The sequence below is a fragment of the Numida meleagris genome, chromosome 2, assembly GCF_002078875.1.
Source record: "Numida meleagris isolate 19003 breed g44 Domestic line chromosome 2, NumMel1.0, whole genome shotgun sequence".
Lineage (NCBI taxonomy): Eukaryota > Metazoa > Chordata > Aves > Galliformes > Numididae > Numida > Numida meleagris.
In genome coordinates this window covers 60,656,019-60,673,039 of record NC_034410.1, presented here as the reverse complement: position 1 = coordinate 60,673,039, position 17,021 = coordinate 60,656,019, and the positions used below count along the sequence as shown (strand labels likewise).

At 41.0% G+C, this 17,021-nt stretch overlaps 1 protein-coding gene across 1 annotated transcript in view; it reads left to right on the top strand.

Annotated features, from left to right (window-relative positions):
* The window catches only part of HIVEP1 (human immunodeficiency virus type I enhancer binding protein 1), a 114,110-nt gene that overhangs the window by 1,486 nt on the left and 95,603 nt on the right, over positions 1 to 17,021 (top strand). Inside the window, exon 2 of the mRNA XM_021385432.1 lies at positions 866 to 1,012. Coding sequence (XP_021241107.1) covers positions 973 to 1,012 — 40 coding nt within the window. The 5' untranslated portion in view covers positions 866 to 972. The remainder of the gene's footprint in view (positions 1 to 865; positions 1,013 to 17,021) is intronic.

Here is a 17,021-nt window from a genome sequence, read left to right as displayed (position 1 = left end):
GGGGCGGTGCGAGTGAAGTGCTTGAAGGGGTTCTGAATTGGGTTTTTACAGAAACATCGTTGTCCAGCTTGAAGATGCTGAAAACCCTACACGCTCTCTCCTATCAGCAGTCAATGTGCCCACATTGAGAGCTTTTCTGAAGTTTATATAAATCCAAATAAATTCTTTCTACTGTTAACTAAGAAAATGTCTCAACTTCAGGTAGTATGACTACAAAAATAAGTGGCATTTCATTCTGTTGAGCTGGAACAGTGCAACAGCATTGCTCATTCTCTCTGTAAGTTCTATAAGAACTTTGCCATAGGTCTGTAGGGGCTTTCAGGTGATGAAGCACACTGGAAGTAAACCATCAGATCACTGGAAAAGGGAAAAAGTGCTGTGAGCATTCTGTCCCCTGCTGCATGCACGGTGCTTCCCCAGGAGCTCCTCCAGACCTGCACTCTGGAACTGTGGGTTTCCCTGCTAGTGGGGTGTACTGCCCTCCGTTCTGCCTTCCCCCTGCACATGAACATCCATTATCTTGAAGCCCGATGTCAAATTGTGTTTAGTTTTCTGGATTTATTTGCATGGGACACAAGTTGTTGGAAGTCGTTTTCTGGCTAGGAAACAGCTGACGAACATGGAAAAAAAAATTATCTTGCTTTTCTCATGCCTCCTGAGAGATCCCAAAAGGATTTTCTCCCTTATTTAATTTTCTTATGGTATTGGAACACACTGCTCCATACTCTATAAAAGGATAGGTTGAGAAATACTTTGTGCTCCTCACTCATTTCCATAGCTGATTTAGGCAGGTAGATATCTTTTTTTTTTTTTTTTTTAATTAATGCACACATCTCCTAACTTTTCTCTCTTTTTTTTCTATTAGCATATGGATTAACTGACCCCTCTGACAAGTTTATGGAGCTGCCACCTCTCTGCTTGCTGTACTTTTCATTTCTGGGAGGAGAAAGCGGTGTACGAGATTAGAGGAAAATGCCTCGGACAAAGCAGATACATCCCAGAAATCTCAGAGGTATGTTGCTGTCAGCTAAGGAAAAAAAAGCTTTTTGGTGACTTGGGTGCAGTTCCAGCTATGGGAGGTTGAAAGAATATGTGCTTAAGGAGGTTGTTTTGATCCAAACACTTTGCCAGCAATTCTAGGAGTAACCCAGGAGGCTTCTCAATTTTTGAGAGAAATAAGTAGAATCTGTTCTTATTCCTGCAGTGTGTGTGCATGGCAGCACTCTCGCTATGCTTAGAGCAATAACCAGCTTGAGCTTGGAAAATGCAAAGGAAGGCGTTGTTTCCTTACTAAAGAATTTACAGTTGAAATATACCAGGAGGTGGGAAGTGAGTCTGTAATATAGAGGCAGTGTGAGAGCTGTCAGCCAGGGGTTGTTTTTCTTAACAATAATCAGTGTGGCTTGCTGTTGGGGGGGGATCAGGCCCTCCTCCCAGGCATGCCCCCACACTGTTTATCACCTCTGTCACCGTGCTGCCTCAGGAATGTCTGGGTTTGACCTTGGTCTCTTCGCTGCCCTCCCTCACACGCAGCTGAGCTCGGAGAGGAACAGGCGTGTGATTGACCCCCCCACAAACTGGGCATCTCCTTGAACAATATCCCAGCACGCTGCTCAGAGCCCAGGGGGGGCAGATGAATGCCAGCAATATGATCCTGCGATTGTTTGTTGCTGTCTTGGTCAAAGTGGCCCTGGAGGAATTAAATAAGGGGAAAAATACAGATGAGTTGAAGGGGAGATGTGTATGCAGAAGGAAGGCACTCTTCCATTGCTGTTCTGATCAGGAGCTGCTGTAGCTGTCAGGAGAACATGCTTCCACCTGCACCCTCACGTGTGGCTGTGATCAGCTCTTTTAAGGTGAGTTTCACAGCTGCAGCAGGGAAACATCCCTGTAGAAAATAAAAGCAATCACAAACCACAAATAATCAGCAAGAAGTTTTAGGGGCAGGAACAGCATTTGTTTCTGTTCTACGCTTTGTTTTGATGGGTGGTGGGTTTTTTTGCTTTTTAAACAGCAACACCCATCAAATGCTAGCATATTTTTCACTTAGTGTACAGTTGAGAGGCTTTTAAGCACCGGTGTATACGGCTGTACCAAAGACATTGCATTTGTGACCTGTATCTTTGCTACCACACAGCAGCTTTGCTGTAGAAGACATTTTAGCAGTGTCTTCATTCAGGAAGCACCGAGTAGTGGTGTTCAGCACGATGGATCAACTTCCATCACAGATCCTGTGAGGAGGAAAGCAGCAGTGGGCACTCAGCAGTGCCTGATGTTTGATGATGCTGCTTCCCCCTTCAGAGCAATAAATTAGACTCCAGTTTTTAATACTGCTGCTTACCAGCTTGCTGATATGCCTGTCATTATATGTTTTCCGATCAAATATAAAGGTGATCTAATTTTAATGCTGTTATCTACTCTTATATTGCTTCAGACTTAAAAGGAGTTAAAGCTGATGTAAAGTTTTTTGTAGCTTTGTATTCACTTCAGTAAGTGCTTAAAATAAATAATCTAATTAAACTCTTAATTGTGTAAGAAATTAATTACTTTTTTTCCTTTGTAATTTCCCCAGTCGCTTAGCTTTTATTGCTCCTATAATAGAAGTTTTCATCAATTTATATTTCTCCACAACAAATGGAAGTTCTGGATAAATCAAGATGGGTTAAATGTTGGAAAAAGAAATAGAGGTATAGAATGAGTCCATAATTTGAAATGACAACGAAACCTTTTATTAACAGTTAGAAATGGCTGTTGAAACTAGCCAGGTTCTGCAAACTTCAACACATTGTGAGCATACATTGCTACTAAATGGGTTATTAGAGGTTAAGTGATTTGAAAAATCAGTTTACTTCTCATTAGTTATGCCCTATTTCCATTTTTAGTCTAGATAATGAGGAAAACTGGATTTCAGTTGCTTTAGTCATTTTACTTGTTTCTGAGAATACATCAGAAGATACTTGCTGAAAACGTCAGGTTTTGATGGAATTGGAAGAGACTGAAAGATTTTGTATTTCTGTTCTCCCACGGCTTATTTTTGTGTATGGAAAGTTGGATCAGCCTAAAATTGAGAGTCTTAACCATTAAAAATTAAAAACAAAAACCAAAAAAATCAAACAATGAAACAAACGTGTTCTATATCTGTGGTGCTTAATTTATGGATATTGGTACAGATAATAACTAGATCTGTAAAAAGAATGCATGGCTGTGATCTAAGGTGAAAGAAAGATGTAATGCTAAGTGGCTTTTATTCTGAGGATAAAAGGTATCTTTATGTTGTCTAAACTTAATTATTACCTCCTGCAGTATGTGCTAAGAATGCCCCATGCCCTCACCTGGCTTTTTCCTTCCTTGCCTCAATCCCTCTGGTTGCCCCATAGTGATCGAATGACCGGTGGCTTTACCTGAGCTTGTCTGGGGCTCATCAATGTTTAACTTTTCCAAGAGAGCACTAGCAACCCTTGGCTGCTCTGTTGTGCGTCGGATGAGTTGCTGGGTTTGCACTTGCTTTCCAAATCAGCCTGGAGAATAAACAACTAAGTCCAAGAACCTAAAATATGTACACAAATTCTGAAGCAAAAGAAAACCAAAGCAACCAAACCCATAACTTCGCCTTCCCCTCCTCCTCCCCCCCCAAAAAAAACTTAATTTGTGGGTTTCTGCAGCATAGAAATAAGTTCTGAAGGTTTTAATGTTGCCTTTGTTTACTGTAAGTAATGTTATTGTCTGGGGAAAATGAAATAGCATTGTTTAATATATAGAGCTAAATTTAAGGTTTTGGCAAGAAACCTGAAGGCTCTTCTTTTTTTAACATGATTTTATTTTACTCACTTTTTATGCTTTTGAGAGTGTGGATAGCCTTCGTAATGATCAAATTTGTTTATTTATTGCATGCGTTTGATTTTTTGTTTTGGAGTGTTCTGAGGTCCTGTACCCTTTCCTCTGTCTTGGCTTCCACCTTCTGTTTATAGAGGAGTCAATATGTAGTGCCATACTAACCTGATTTTTACAGCAGGAAAGAACCTGTGTCAAGAGGGCAGGATATGGGAAGCATTATTTTGCAAATAAATTTTATTTCTCTCTCTATATATATGTATAAAACCAACACAATTAGTTGGCTGTTTGTTTTCATGATTATGTGCTAGTGACATGGTTTTAATGCTCAACTGCAGCTGAACGAGCATGTTGTATCTGATGCCTTATGTCAGTAAGGCATCAGCTATGCTATGCTTGTTTCGTTATTTTGTTTTGTCACATCAGTCTTCCCTGCTCCTCAGTGCAAATAGGTCCTTAGGTTTAGAAGCATTAGCATCAGCAGGGGACTGCTTTGGTGAGAGGAATCGTGCGTGGTATCAGGCGTAAGGTGGGGGAAAAAAAAAAAAGAGAAACCAAACACTAACCAGATATCTGAGTTACCTGTCAGCTACACAGCCGGAATGGATTTCATAAGCAGACATTCCTGATGTTGTCGTAGCCCCTTGGACGTCTCAGCCATATATCGCGTTGCTAACGAAAGTGTTGTCGTCCTCCAGAAAATGAGTGTGCTGTCAAAGAGGAAAACATCCGTCTTGCTCAGGAGGTGGGCTGGAAACAGTGGGATCCTTGCAGTCTTTACTGCTTACAAGGCATCCAGAGGGTTGTCTTTCTTAGAATTAACCTTGCTTGTTGTGTCATGTTTTAGGCGACCGGTAAAAGACTGCTTTGCATGCAGTCACACTGTGTATTTACATGACCAATTGATACATGTATGCAGGAAACATTTCACAGAAGCAGAAATGTATTCCCAGAGGTACAGCTACATTAGAGAATCATGCTTTTAACAGTACAGAGTGAGCTTGCTTTGTTGGCAGATGATTGTGAGGATATAGGAGGAAAAGCAGCTCATGTTTTTGTTTACTTTGGTGTGCCCAATTGCAGAGATAAAATAGAGAAGTTATTTATTCTTTGTACACTTACTTAGCAGAGCTGTGATGCATCGATATAAAATTGTTACAAATATTTTGAACTTGTTCTTTTTCCTAGGTGAGCTTTTTTAAAAAATACAAATTCTTGCTGTTTCTGTTCTCTCCTTCTCAGTCAAATATTTCCATTTGAAACAAATGGTGAATGGGCCCATAAACTTCAAGAACTGTGTCTAAATCTTTTTGAACGGTTTGTGTTTGTATTATATTTGCACTTCCTTATCACAGTTGTTTTGTTCAATAGCTTGATAGCTTTGCTATAATCTGAAAAGTGTGCCGAAGTTTGCTGGAAAGCTGGAAACATTCTGGGTCTGATGATTTCTAGGAGAGTGGGGTGTTTGCTACGTCTTAAGTGTAACTTAGCAAAGGCTCTTGGAGTTTATTGAAAATTATAATGTGCTTTCAATATTGAAATAAGCCTGTTGACATTGGAAGCTGACTGGTTAATATTTCTTATTAGTGATTAGTCATGTAGTCTGTAAGACTTGAGAATCAATCATTGTGCTGTAACGCATGATTTGCATTAAAATTAAAAACAGGAAGAAAAAAGCGCAGATTTTACAGGATTCACGTCTGTAACTTGTGCGTGGTCAGTGTAAAAGAAATCTGCAGGCATAACGCTTGACTTTCAGGTCACAGTACTGTTTCTGACATAAAAATAATGTTCCACGTTGGTACATGTATTAGGTGCTGTTGACGCAGTCCATCAGAAGTGTTGGTAGTCTGCACTTTGTGGCATGCCTGTGGGCATTTGTAAACATACTGTAGAGAAAGCTCAAATATGTATCTTGCTGAAATTTCTGGAGCGTGTGTGGCACAGGTGGAACAAGAATTCAGAGCTTTGTCTTCCTGACTCTGTTATAGAAATCCACATTGATCTGGCAGCAAGTGTTGTTTCAGTGTATCAGAAAGCTTCTAATAATTTCTCTTCAAACGAAAATCTCCCTCAAAAAGACAGAAGGATCACCTGGTTCTGTAGGTATCAGCAGGCTGGCCAGGTCTGCCTGTAACACAATGCACAGGCCGTATCTCCTGTAGACTGTAGAAGCAGTCTCTCTGTGCCTCATGTTTCTCATCCTGGATGTGGAATGATAGTATTTCTCTCCCTCTTGTTTTTGGTTTTGTTTTACAAGCTTGAAGTGTAAATGTCAGTTTGCACCTTAAGAGAGCTTCCTGGCTGTAGCCGTTAAATTCCGTTGTAATGTGAATAATATATATATTTTTACATTTGAAAAACTAAGATATTCTGCAGTGTAAGGGAAGCTGAATTTAAAGCTATAGCTTGGCATCCTTTACCATCCCTAAACTTGATTGTGTAAGCATTTTTGACAGGGTCTGATCCTGTTCGCTGCTCAGGATGGCTTGGCCCCTTCTGTCAGTAGCCACAGGCAATGGTCAAATGCCTGCTGGGGGTGGATTGCAACAGAGGAAAGACTGGCAGGATGGATAAGACTGCACTGCCTTAAGTGAGCTGCATTTTGTTCTTGCCAAAGCTGAGATGCCACAGCACCAATTCTCATTCTCAAATTTATGTAACTGCAGTTCGTGTTTTACGTTCAAATTGTAGCCATGAACATGCTAAACACCCTAAAAAATGAATTAATTCAAGTGGGGCCTAGGCGACTCAAATTGAAGACCCAAGATTAGCCAACACTTTTGGGACATCTTTTAATCTCTATTTCCTGCCTGTAAATTAGTTTAAGAGCCTGGAGGATAAGGTTGTCAGTGTTGTGAAGCAGACGCTCAGTGGCTAAACAGTGGAAAAGATGGAGAAAGTGGTGGTCTTGTGCTGGGGCTGTGCTGCAAGCAGGGCCTAGAACCAAGCTGGTTTCCTTTGGGTAAGCAGCCTTACTTTTGTCTCTCTGTAACTTCTTAGTGCTTTGCTTCACCATCTTAACATTTCAAATATATTCTTAAATGTTACTTCCTAGCTGTCAAAATAGCAAACTTGGAGGAAAAAAAAAAAAAAAAAACAAAGAAAAAACCCTAAGAAATCCCATTGTATTGAGCCACAGTGCTTCCCATATGAGTCACTGCTGTGCTGGGACCCTGTGAGGCAGCACAGACCTTCAGCACATAGGCTGTGCCCTCAAGGACCACCACGAGGGATGGAGGAGGAAAACTCTCCCTGGGTGAGCTTTTTGGCAATTGCTGCTGGTGTTAAGAGCTACTGGGGCCTTTGGAGAGAATAAGGCTTACGGGTTTGAAATGTTTGTACCGTTTTCTGTAATAGCCCACTTGATGTGCTTGGCATAATGTTGCTGAGAAAGCCCCTGGGTGCAGGGAGAGCCTTTAGAGAGGAACATCTTTAAGGTCATAGCTTCCCAAGTAGTATTGAGGTTGCTTTAGTTCTGCTAGTGCTGAGGGCAGGCAGTGATTTTTAGGCTAGATCAGCCCACCCATTCCCACACACCCCACTGCTGCAGGAGCATGTCCAGGGAGGGATGGCATGAAGGCAGGCATAGGTGAACCCCTCCTTGCTCCGTGTTGCTTGGGCTTACAAGTGCTTGTGCTGTTGTAAGAGTGGGGAATGGAGGAAAAAAAAAAAGTGTCTGGAGCAGGTAGAATTACCAAATTGACATTTTTTTTCCCCAAAACTCACTCCTTTCAGTGCATGTTCCAATGTACGCCAAGTTGAACTCTTTGTGAAACTATGCAGGAAACCTGTATTTGCCATGTATAAGCAGTGGGCTTTTTGATATTCTTAAGTTGCCCGAAGATGAGAATATATTTTTATCAGGATAACATAAGATCTGTTCCTTACTTCTGGTCTGTTTGCTTTTCCCTGCAAAACCTTCTTCTATTGGCAAATTTCAAAACTGAGAAGCATTGGAGGTTCCTAATGGAATGACTAAGAATTTTAGTATACTGGTAAACCAAGAGGAAACTGAACTTGTCCTAGTTAACACATTAATTGAAAACACACACACACAAAAAAAACAAAACCTGCTTCTAAAATTTGACATGCATCTTTCATGCAGAACGGACAAAGTATGACTAAGACTGAAGTAAAAAACAAACAAAAAACAAAAGTGCACTTAAATGTAGTTGTCACTGTTGACATTGAATATTTCTGTGTATAGATTGTTGTGTAGCATGTGCTAAATATTAGAAAAAGAGAATAATGCAGAGTGAGTCTGCTGGGTACAGACAGTGACAAAAATAGGCGCTTTCAGAGGGAGCTAAAATAACATTAGAAAGGGGGATAAAGAAATGGGTTCCAGGTAAAAGGATTGCAAAGACGCATCTGCTGGGATGACTTTTGATTTTAAAAAAAAAAAAGTGGAGGAAGCAGCTTAGTTCTGTTCTCTTGATGGTAGAAAAGAACAAATTGTTTGTTTTGTGTGGATTAGAAATCTTACCGTTGCTTTTATGATCAGAATGAAGCTTGAAGAAATTAATGAAGAGTAAGGTTAGAAAGAATATTTCATACAAACACTAAAAAGCAGCCACAAAATGGGGCTTGAATGTACCTTAGGAGCAAGTTAGATTTCTTTGAGAAAAAAGTGAAGTGGAAGATACATATGCAGATACATAATTCTGTCTTGACTTTGCATCCTGTATCTTGTTGATTGTTAATTGAGCAAAGCATATGAAACGCTGCAGAATCGGGCATTTGCTGAAGCATGAGCTCCACTGTGTTTAGAAGGTTTTGGAAAAAAAAAAAGTAATTGTAGCTGTGAAAAGAGAAACAAAAAGCAAGATTTCCACAGTTGTTCATTCAAATGTTTCTATTAGAGTAGGCATTTGGCTTTGGGATGAAACTGAGTCAAGTTTTTTGGGCTCTGGAACAGCTACATTTTGTGAGAGTCAAGCTTTCTTGTGAGCATTTAGAAGAATAGAACTTTTTAAAGAATCCTTGCCAACCGATGTCATCCTCACAACTTAGACTAGATGTTGGTTTGCAGTGAGTGTGTATGTAGTGTAACTGTTTTTATGTCTTGTGTAGGCAGTGAACTTGCCCACACAAAGAACAATGAAACAGCTACTTTCAGGATGTCACCTTTAGAAAATTACAGGTAGATAACAAAATCCTGGATACGCTAGAAGAGCTTAGTTATCAAAGCCTCCTCACAGTTTTATGATCGCTGACGTCCTGAATTGTCTGTTATGAAAAAGGACCCAGGCTTATGGTCTTACATTTTCTCAAATTAACTTTTTCTTGCTCTAAAATGTTGCAAGTTTTCACTTGCATCCATATTTTCAAACTTTGTATACATCAGTCTCCCAGACTTTGTAGTTGTGTGCTGCTTTATTGCATGTGCGATGAGTTGTCTGTAAGTAAAGAAGTAACAAAGGAATTTGCAGCAGAGTTTCCTTCAAAACGTACCTTGATCCTACTTCAGGTGCTTGAAGGGAATGATATGGAAAGTACTTGCTTGCTGCTCCAGGCAAGCCCCCCTGGGCTCTGGGATGCCTTCCCTGTCCTTGGCAGGGGGGAGAGGTGTGCGGGGCCTCCCTCTGCTGCCTGCACACAGGGCTGGTGGTGGGGAGTAGCGTCTGTCTGACAGAACACTTTGCTCAGTTGCTGAAGAGGTGGAAACTCTCGTTCTGGCCGCAGTCGTTTGTTATCATCAGAACAGTCTCCCTGTAGTCTGACGTGAAAAAAATAGTCCTCTGGGTTTGGGCTTACGTTGTGTTTGTATTTGAATCCTGAAATTGTTCCCTTTTGGTGCAGAAGGCATGTCTCTTGAATTTCTTGCGATCAGACAATTTGATTTCAAATTGCAAACTGCTCTAAATATTTATGCCAGGAAACATAAATGAGACTTTCCAGAGCTGCGCATTTTCGAGGAGCTAGTTATACAAGCATGAGCTTCCTCGACTTGTTCGTTCTTTGGTATGTCGTCCTTCTGTAGCAAGAATTTTAGTTCAGTAATGGCTTTTGAGATTATGAAGAGGGAAATTGAGGCTCTCTGCTCAGTTGGAAAAGTAAGACTTTCCTTTCAGTATTAAAGGAGATGAATCAAATGGACTTTAAATTTCCAAATTGTGCAAAGTGCTGTCTTTCCCTCCACTTGTTAAGTGTACCATAACTCAGAATATTTACATTAAGAAGGAGGAGAGGGGAAAAAGCGCAGCAGATGTTTGGAGCCTTCAGTGATGCATTTGTGGAGGAAGTGGGGAAGCTCTCGTTTAGTAGGGCTGGGCAGGACTGTTTGTTTTTGTACAATAACTTAGAAAATGTCCGTAAAGTTTCTCTCAGAATGAGACTGCGTGGGGAATGTGCTGACTTAGCGTTTCCCTTCTGACCTCTGGTGACTGAAAAAGAAATGGCTTTGTAATGACCCGCAGGTGTGAAAAGTGGAAGACTAAAGCTGAGAAAGTCTGTGTGTGTGTCACTTTAATCTTTGACTTCAGATTTTGTCTAGACTCATAATCGCATCTGGTCAGCGTAATGAACTGCACTTCACATCTTTGGTTGACAGCTGAAGCAGTGAGTGGAGAATGTGTGATTAAAAAGGACCATGAACTCATATGTTAAAATGCCCCGTGAACCGTTTTCCCCCAAATTCTTGTGCGTTTAAAAGATAAGTTCGTGCTAAGTCCCCCTTGTAAATCCTTCTCTTGGGCTAAAACTGCAAAAAGTTTGGAAAGAGGTGCAGAGAGGAAAAAGTGGTAGTTGAGCAGGATCCTGTGGTCTAACGTAGCTACAAAACAACTGTGTATGTGTTCCTAGTTACCTATGAAATATGTGGCTCAAGCCCTGCCAGCAGTGGTAGTCATGGAATATCCAGAGCATGCCACATGATTTCCTCTGATTTTTGACCTAGTTTTGGGGGGTAGGAAGTAAAAGTTAATGTTGAGCTGTAGTGTTTTTAACTACTGAGTGCTGCTAAATCAGATGGGAGACCAAACACTTGCTCTTATGAAGATTGTGTTGCAGTGGCAATACTGAGCCAGGAAAAAGAAAGAAGTGTGTAGAAATGGCACGTAAAATATAGTTTCTCTGGTGGTTTTGCTATTCCATTACCTCTGTGGAATCTCTAACAGTTGCGTCTTTTGAAGAGGAGCACGTCTCAGGCAGCAGATGTACAGTTTTTACTCCTTGCTTCAGGATTTCATACAGCAAGAAATACTTGTATTTCTTTCCCGGTTCTATCAAGGAAATGCAGTGGTGTGTATGTAGTAATTGTGTTTAAAATATTTTACTCTATAATGTTTATTAGTAAAATACATCCTGTGTCAAAATGTTCCTGTAATTCTCAGTTGTCAAGAGGCAGAGCTAAGTATGCATGTTGTGATAGTTTAATGCATTGAGTCTTGAAAGAGAATTGCCTCCTTCGGTATAAGGACAATGCTTTTGTGAGGCAGATTAGGAACTGTGACAATATAGAACTTTATTTCACGAATGATTTCATAATTTTCCAATAAATCTTTGTGCAGTGTGCACAGTGAATTTGTCTTGCACACATTTGTGGGTGTATTCTTTGTCATGGCACTGATTTATGGAACATTTCAGTAAGTTTTCTTATGGTGTTTTTCCTCTTTTTTTTTTTAAAAAAAAGTATACTTCTGTGTAAGTGAAGTCATCCACTTATTTTAGAACAGTTTTGATTTATAATAAGTCCAGATAGGTGTCCATCAGTATGTTTGAAAATAGTGTTTCGTTGTGTTTTTTCATTTTTCTGAAAATTTTGGAATATAATGTGCCGACAGTGATGTAACTTCTGGAGAGACTGTCCTAAGAGCCTCTTTAACAAAGTTCTGTACCAGGATGACAGCATCCTGAAGAACCTCCTGCACAAGCAAGAAACCCCATCGCACCAAGGACAGCAAGAGTGAGCCTGTGTTTGTTGGCTGCTGAATGCACACCTGCTTCCTGCCAAAATGGTCCATCTTCTCTCTTTTAGACTCTTTAAGCAAGCTAGTCAGGCTGGCTCTGAAGCTCTCCAGTCTGGAGGCTTCTCCTTTTCTGAAGTTTTCAGTTGCCTCAATGCGCTATCTACATATGCAGGAGGGCTCCCCAGGCAAGCTCTGAAGTTGTGGGCTGGAGCAGGAATCTCCCTCTGGGGGCCTTTGCCTGAGGGATGCTGCCTGCCTGAGTGGGTGGGAGGGCACCTCAGGCAGAGCTAGGCATGTCTCAGTGCTCCTGGGAGACTTTCACAGGCAGGATATGGCCTCGGCACAAAACAGGTTTTAATTTTTAATGTTTTTCTGGTATCTTATGGCTGCCTTCTACCATGCTCTTTCAAAAATAAGTGAATAGAATATTCTTTTTAAGACTATCAGTTCAGCTTTTTTTTACTTGCCAACTCTTAAATGAGTTTCTTTTTTCCTTCTTCGTGCTTTTTTTCCTTCTCTTATTCTTTTTTCTCCAAAATGAATTCCAGTTCTCACTGTTTACAGATACTGCTTCTCTGCCATTCGGCCTCCTAGCAATCAAGTGAACACTTTTAAAAACAGGAAAACCATACCATCTCCCTTACTTTTCTTCCTATTCTTAAATTTCACAGACCTTTGATATTGCTGACATCTTACGTATTCTGGTTTTCTCACTGATCAGAGTTGTAGATAGAAAGACGCTTCAGCGGAAGTGACCCTGAGTTTACGTGATGAGGCTTTAAGAATACAGTTACCCAGGTGTTTTCCTCAGGAACAACATCTCATAGTGCAGTGAGAAAGCAGAACAAGGCGTTCACTATAGAGAAACATGGTGTGTTAAGAGCCAAGGCTTAGAGGTTTGAAGAATGTGGTATCTGTCTGTAACATACTCAGAAAGCGTTGCCAAGTAATGGATTTTCAGTATATCCAAAAATGGACTCTATTATTTTAAGTGGTAGTTCTATAGTCTCTTCAAAATAAAAGAGCGAGCGTGTGGATGGTTATATTTCTTATTAACGTACTTAGAACTGCTGGAAGTGCAAGAGGTGCATGAATATTGAAACATTTTCCCAACATACACAGTAAATTTTTTTGTGCTGCTTTTCTTCCAGTTTGTGTAAAAGTTCTCGATTTCACCATTCAGTTGAAGGTCCATACTTGAGCAGCTTTTCTTCTGAATGACCAGCCTCTGTGCTTCAGTAAAGCTCTGCCCAGATTTGCATGCTAGATAGCTCCTATTTGCTGCCTTGAACTGTCAAAAGAACTTCAATAAAGAAAGGAGAGTGTGTGGTGAGCAGGCTGGTGTGCCCCTCGCAGCTTCCTTTTCCATGTATCTTTGTAGCATCAAGGGCAAGAGGTGCTGAACCTGTTTGGGTATTTTGTAGGGAACCTTAGTATGCTGTCTGTGGTCAAATGTTAAATGCTTATAAGCGCAGCTTGCAAATTTCCTGTTTCCAGTTGGCCTGAGATAGTCTTACCTCAGTGATGTTGGGCTTCTGTAGCTGGATATGGTAATTATAAAAAGCTATTTGAAAATCCTTGGGAGCAGGGAGGAGTCTGAAAATTAACGTCCTTTTGGCAGGAGAAAATGGCTGAAAAATCACGTAGTGGTCAGTGTTTTCCAGAGCTGAAAGTTTCTGGTTAACCACTTAATTTTGTGAGGGCATGCAGAACTTCGAAATGCTTTAAAATTTATCGATGCATGGAAAAGGGGCAGAGGAGGAGAAGTCTGCTTTAGAGTTATCAGAAGGGGTTGATGTTTGTGTGCAATTACGTACTCATTACCTGCAAGTTAATGTGAATGTTGCATTTCTAGCAAATGCTGACACAAAACTCATCCCTTGAGCTGATGGGATAACTGATCAGCTTTTTCTCCAGGAGGCTCTGAAGGTGCACAGTAACAGTAGCTATGATGGTAACTTACAGCAGAACACTCAGTAGATGGAAGGAAAGCTAGCAATCAGTTTTGATTAACAGATCTGTATTCAGTGACTTAAATGTCTTGATTAGCCTGTATGCTGCATTTAAATATGCAGTTCTGCATAAACAACGTGGTGCTTGGGGAATGGAAGGAATCTTTTGAATGCTGAAGACTGAGGATGTGAGGTAGAAATGTGCAGGAGATGCACCTGCCCCCCACACCAGTCCTTAGGCACGGTACCTGTGGGACTGATAGTTTCAGTCAGCTGTGGGGTTATGGGGTTTCCTAATCAGATAAGGGTAAAGAAAGTGTGTGTGTGGAGGTGGGTTGTCATTGTTATTAGTTTTTAGTTTTGTTTTTCAAATTCTACATAGTGTAGAGAGGGCTCAAATTAAGTTTTAACTGAAGTTCAGGGCTTTTTTTTTTTTAAAAAAAAAAACTTGCTAAAGAAATGCTCTTCGTTTCTTTAATGCCAAAGCATGTACAAAAACTAGAGATTTTCTGGATTATTAACAATTGCTCATTTCAATCTGCATTTTCATTGTGATATTTGCTTCATATGTGTATGGAGTAGTTACTCTTATTTTGTTGATAACATTTTATTCTTTCTTGTGAAAGTGCAGTTCTTTGATACCAGAGTATTGTGGCTTGCTTTGCTGACTCGTTTGTGTTCCGAAGTTGAGGCTTTTGGCCGAAGGAGTATGTACATCTTTCTGGGTTGCAGGTCCTGGCTTCGGGGAGACTGACTGATTGAACAGAGGTTGGCTTGCCACGTAAGCACGCAGGAAGAAAAAAAAAAAGCTTCGGGCAGCTCTGTGGCTTTAAGTAGTGGATCTGACAAAAGCATATGGAAAATTCATGCAACAGGGATACTGTATCAAAACAAATCCTGTAGAGAGGCAAACCCACAGCCTTTCCCTGGCTTCCTCCCTCCCTTGCTTTCTGCATTGTTTGCTTCTCATCTTCTGCATCTTAAATGATTCATTTTTTTAAGAAATCAACATCGTGTGCAAATATTGAACAGTTCCTCAAAGGATTTGAGGCAAAATGATTGAACTTGGAAGGGAAATATTCACATGGAGATAGCATCAGGGTGGCGAGGCACACTGGAAAAAAACATGGTTTCCTTTCTGCTCACTAACTGTCCAAAAAGAGAGAGCATGCTGCACTAACACATAGGAAAAAGAAGTCCCATGTAGAATAATCTCTTCTTATTTTTTTTTTACTTTTGCAAATGTCACAGCTTACATGTATAGTCTTCCAAAGGATGCTTGATTTTATTTCTGTGCCTTCTGACTGCTCAGACTCGCACCTGTCCCCAGGTATGTTTTTATTGCATTACTTTTGATACCCTGTGGAAGGTTTAGAATCCACCTTCTTCCTGGGCTTAGAGAGCAGAGGCTTCCTCTGTTTGCACAGAAGGGCTTCTGTTGTTTCTGGTGAACTGGCAAGGGGTTTGAGAACTGAGAAGGAGTGGAAAGAAAACACATGCAAGCAACAAATAAAACAATCGCCTTTCATACCAACCAAGTCTGTAACTGATCTTGCCAACTTTGTTTTGTAGGCATTTTCTCTTCTCCTCCCCTTCTGCCTAAAATGTTTTAAAAACTGTTAGACATAAGCAGTACCAAAAATAAGTAATTTGCAATTGTCAATCTTTCTGCACATGCAGGATCCAAACTTCTCAGTGCTCTGTGTTTGACTGTTACACTGTTGTTGGTACAGTACCATTCATACAGCCTGCTCTCTTCTGTCTCTGCCAGAGAGAAATGCAGAAAATCACCAGAACTGACTTAGGCATTTATCCTATCATTTTTCTCTTATTGTCCTTGAAGTGGTCCAAAATCAGCAACAACTAAATAGTAACATTTTTCACCATCTGTCATTGGGGCTTCACTATTTTTCTGTTGTGCCTCTTTTAGTTGGCCCTACAAAATAAGGTGATGCTGTTGCATCCACTGCAAGGCAAGAAGATGAGATGCGGAAGGGTTGAGTGGGATCCTGATCACACTGTGGACACCTACTAGCCACTAAAGCCTGAGGAGCTGTTGTGACCGAGGGCTTTGCTGGACCAGGCTCTGCAGTGGTCATTTAGGATCATGCTGGAGGTTGAAGCCAGGTCTTTCCTGGCTATCCCAGGCAGCAGCATTCCCATTTGACCTGTTGTTTTCCAGCAGAACCCTTTCCTAAAATGGTTGAGCTGCATGGCTCTCACAAATTTTATTTTATTTGCTGCGTAAGCAAGCCAGGCAGAAAGTGCTGTGACCATGGTATTGCCTTTTGTTTGAGGGAGGCTCTTCATGGTGAATGAATTATTGAAACGAAATGCCTGAAGGTACAGTTAGGCTTCAGCTCATGCTGAAAAGTAATTAACAGCTGGATGTCTCCATGCTGAGCATGAATTCCTTTCAGTATTGCCCAGGTCCTCTTCTGTGTCCCTGCAACTACATCAGTGTTTCTTCAGCTGAGTGGGTCTTTGGCAAGGAACATGGCATGTATCTCTAAATGTACTGGACTTTGCACACAGCGGGCTTTTGCTCTTCATTCAATTTCTTAAGCAAGTGCTGGGAGCACGGGCTGTGGGTTTCCCATCTGGCTGTAGCCTCTGCTTCATGCCTGGGGACCTGTGCTCACCTAGTCTAGGAACCACAGAACATGAATCATGGGGATTAGATCCTCAGAAGAAGATAAAGGGAACAGGCTTCTGGCTGCATGAAGGTGGGAAAGGCTTTTCTTCATCGCTGTTGCCATCTTTGTGCCCAGGAGCGTTAAGGAACTTAGTGTGGCTATGCGATGAAGGTCATTGTGGGTTGACTTTTTTTACGTGCCCGTGCAAGAAAAGGATGCTTTTGTAAATGAATTTTAAAATATACTCCTGCTTCATATGTACATCCAAACGTGGGAACTGCATATTGGCTGGCCTTGCACTTGGAAGCTGTACAAGGCTGAAGGTGATGCAGCATCGGTTGAGTGAAACCACGCTATGGCTTTTTGTGTCCTTGCACTGCACAGCTGTTAGCAAACCATTCAGGAGTCCTCTAGTGGGGAGGATATGGGGGCTGCACCTCTCCTGGTACATCATTCCTTTGCTCCCCTGGTAAAACTCTGATAGATAACACGTGGCTTTGCTTATTTTGGACCTCTTGTAAGTTACACCAAATAATCATTGTAACAACAACACAGACTTTTATATGAGAGGTCCATTGGAAAAAAAGCTGAGTGTTTTTCCAGAGATACATCCAATCTTTCCACTGCTTCTTGTTTTTTTCAGAAATTACATCTCAGAGATCATGAATACAGTAATACTTTTCCAAGTT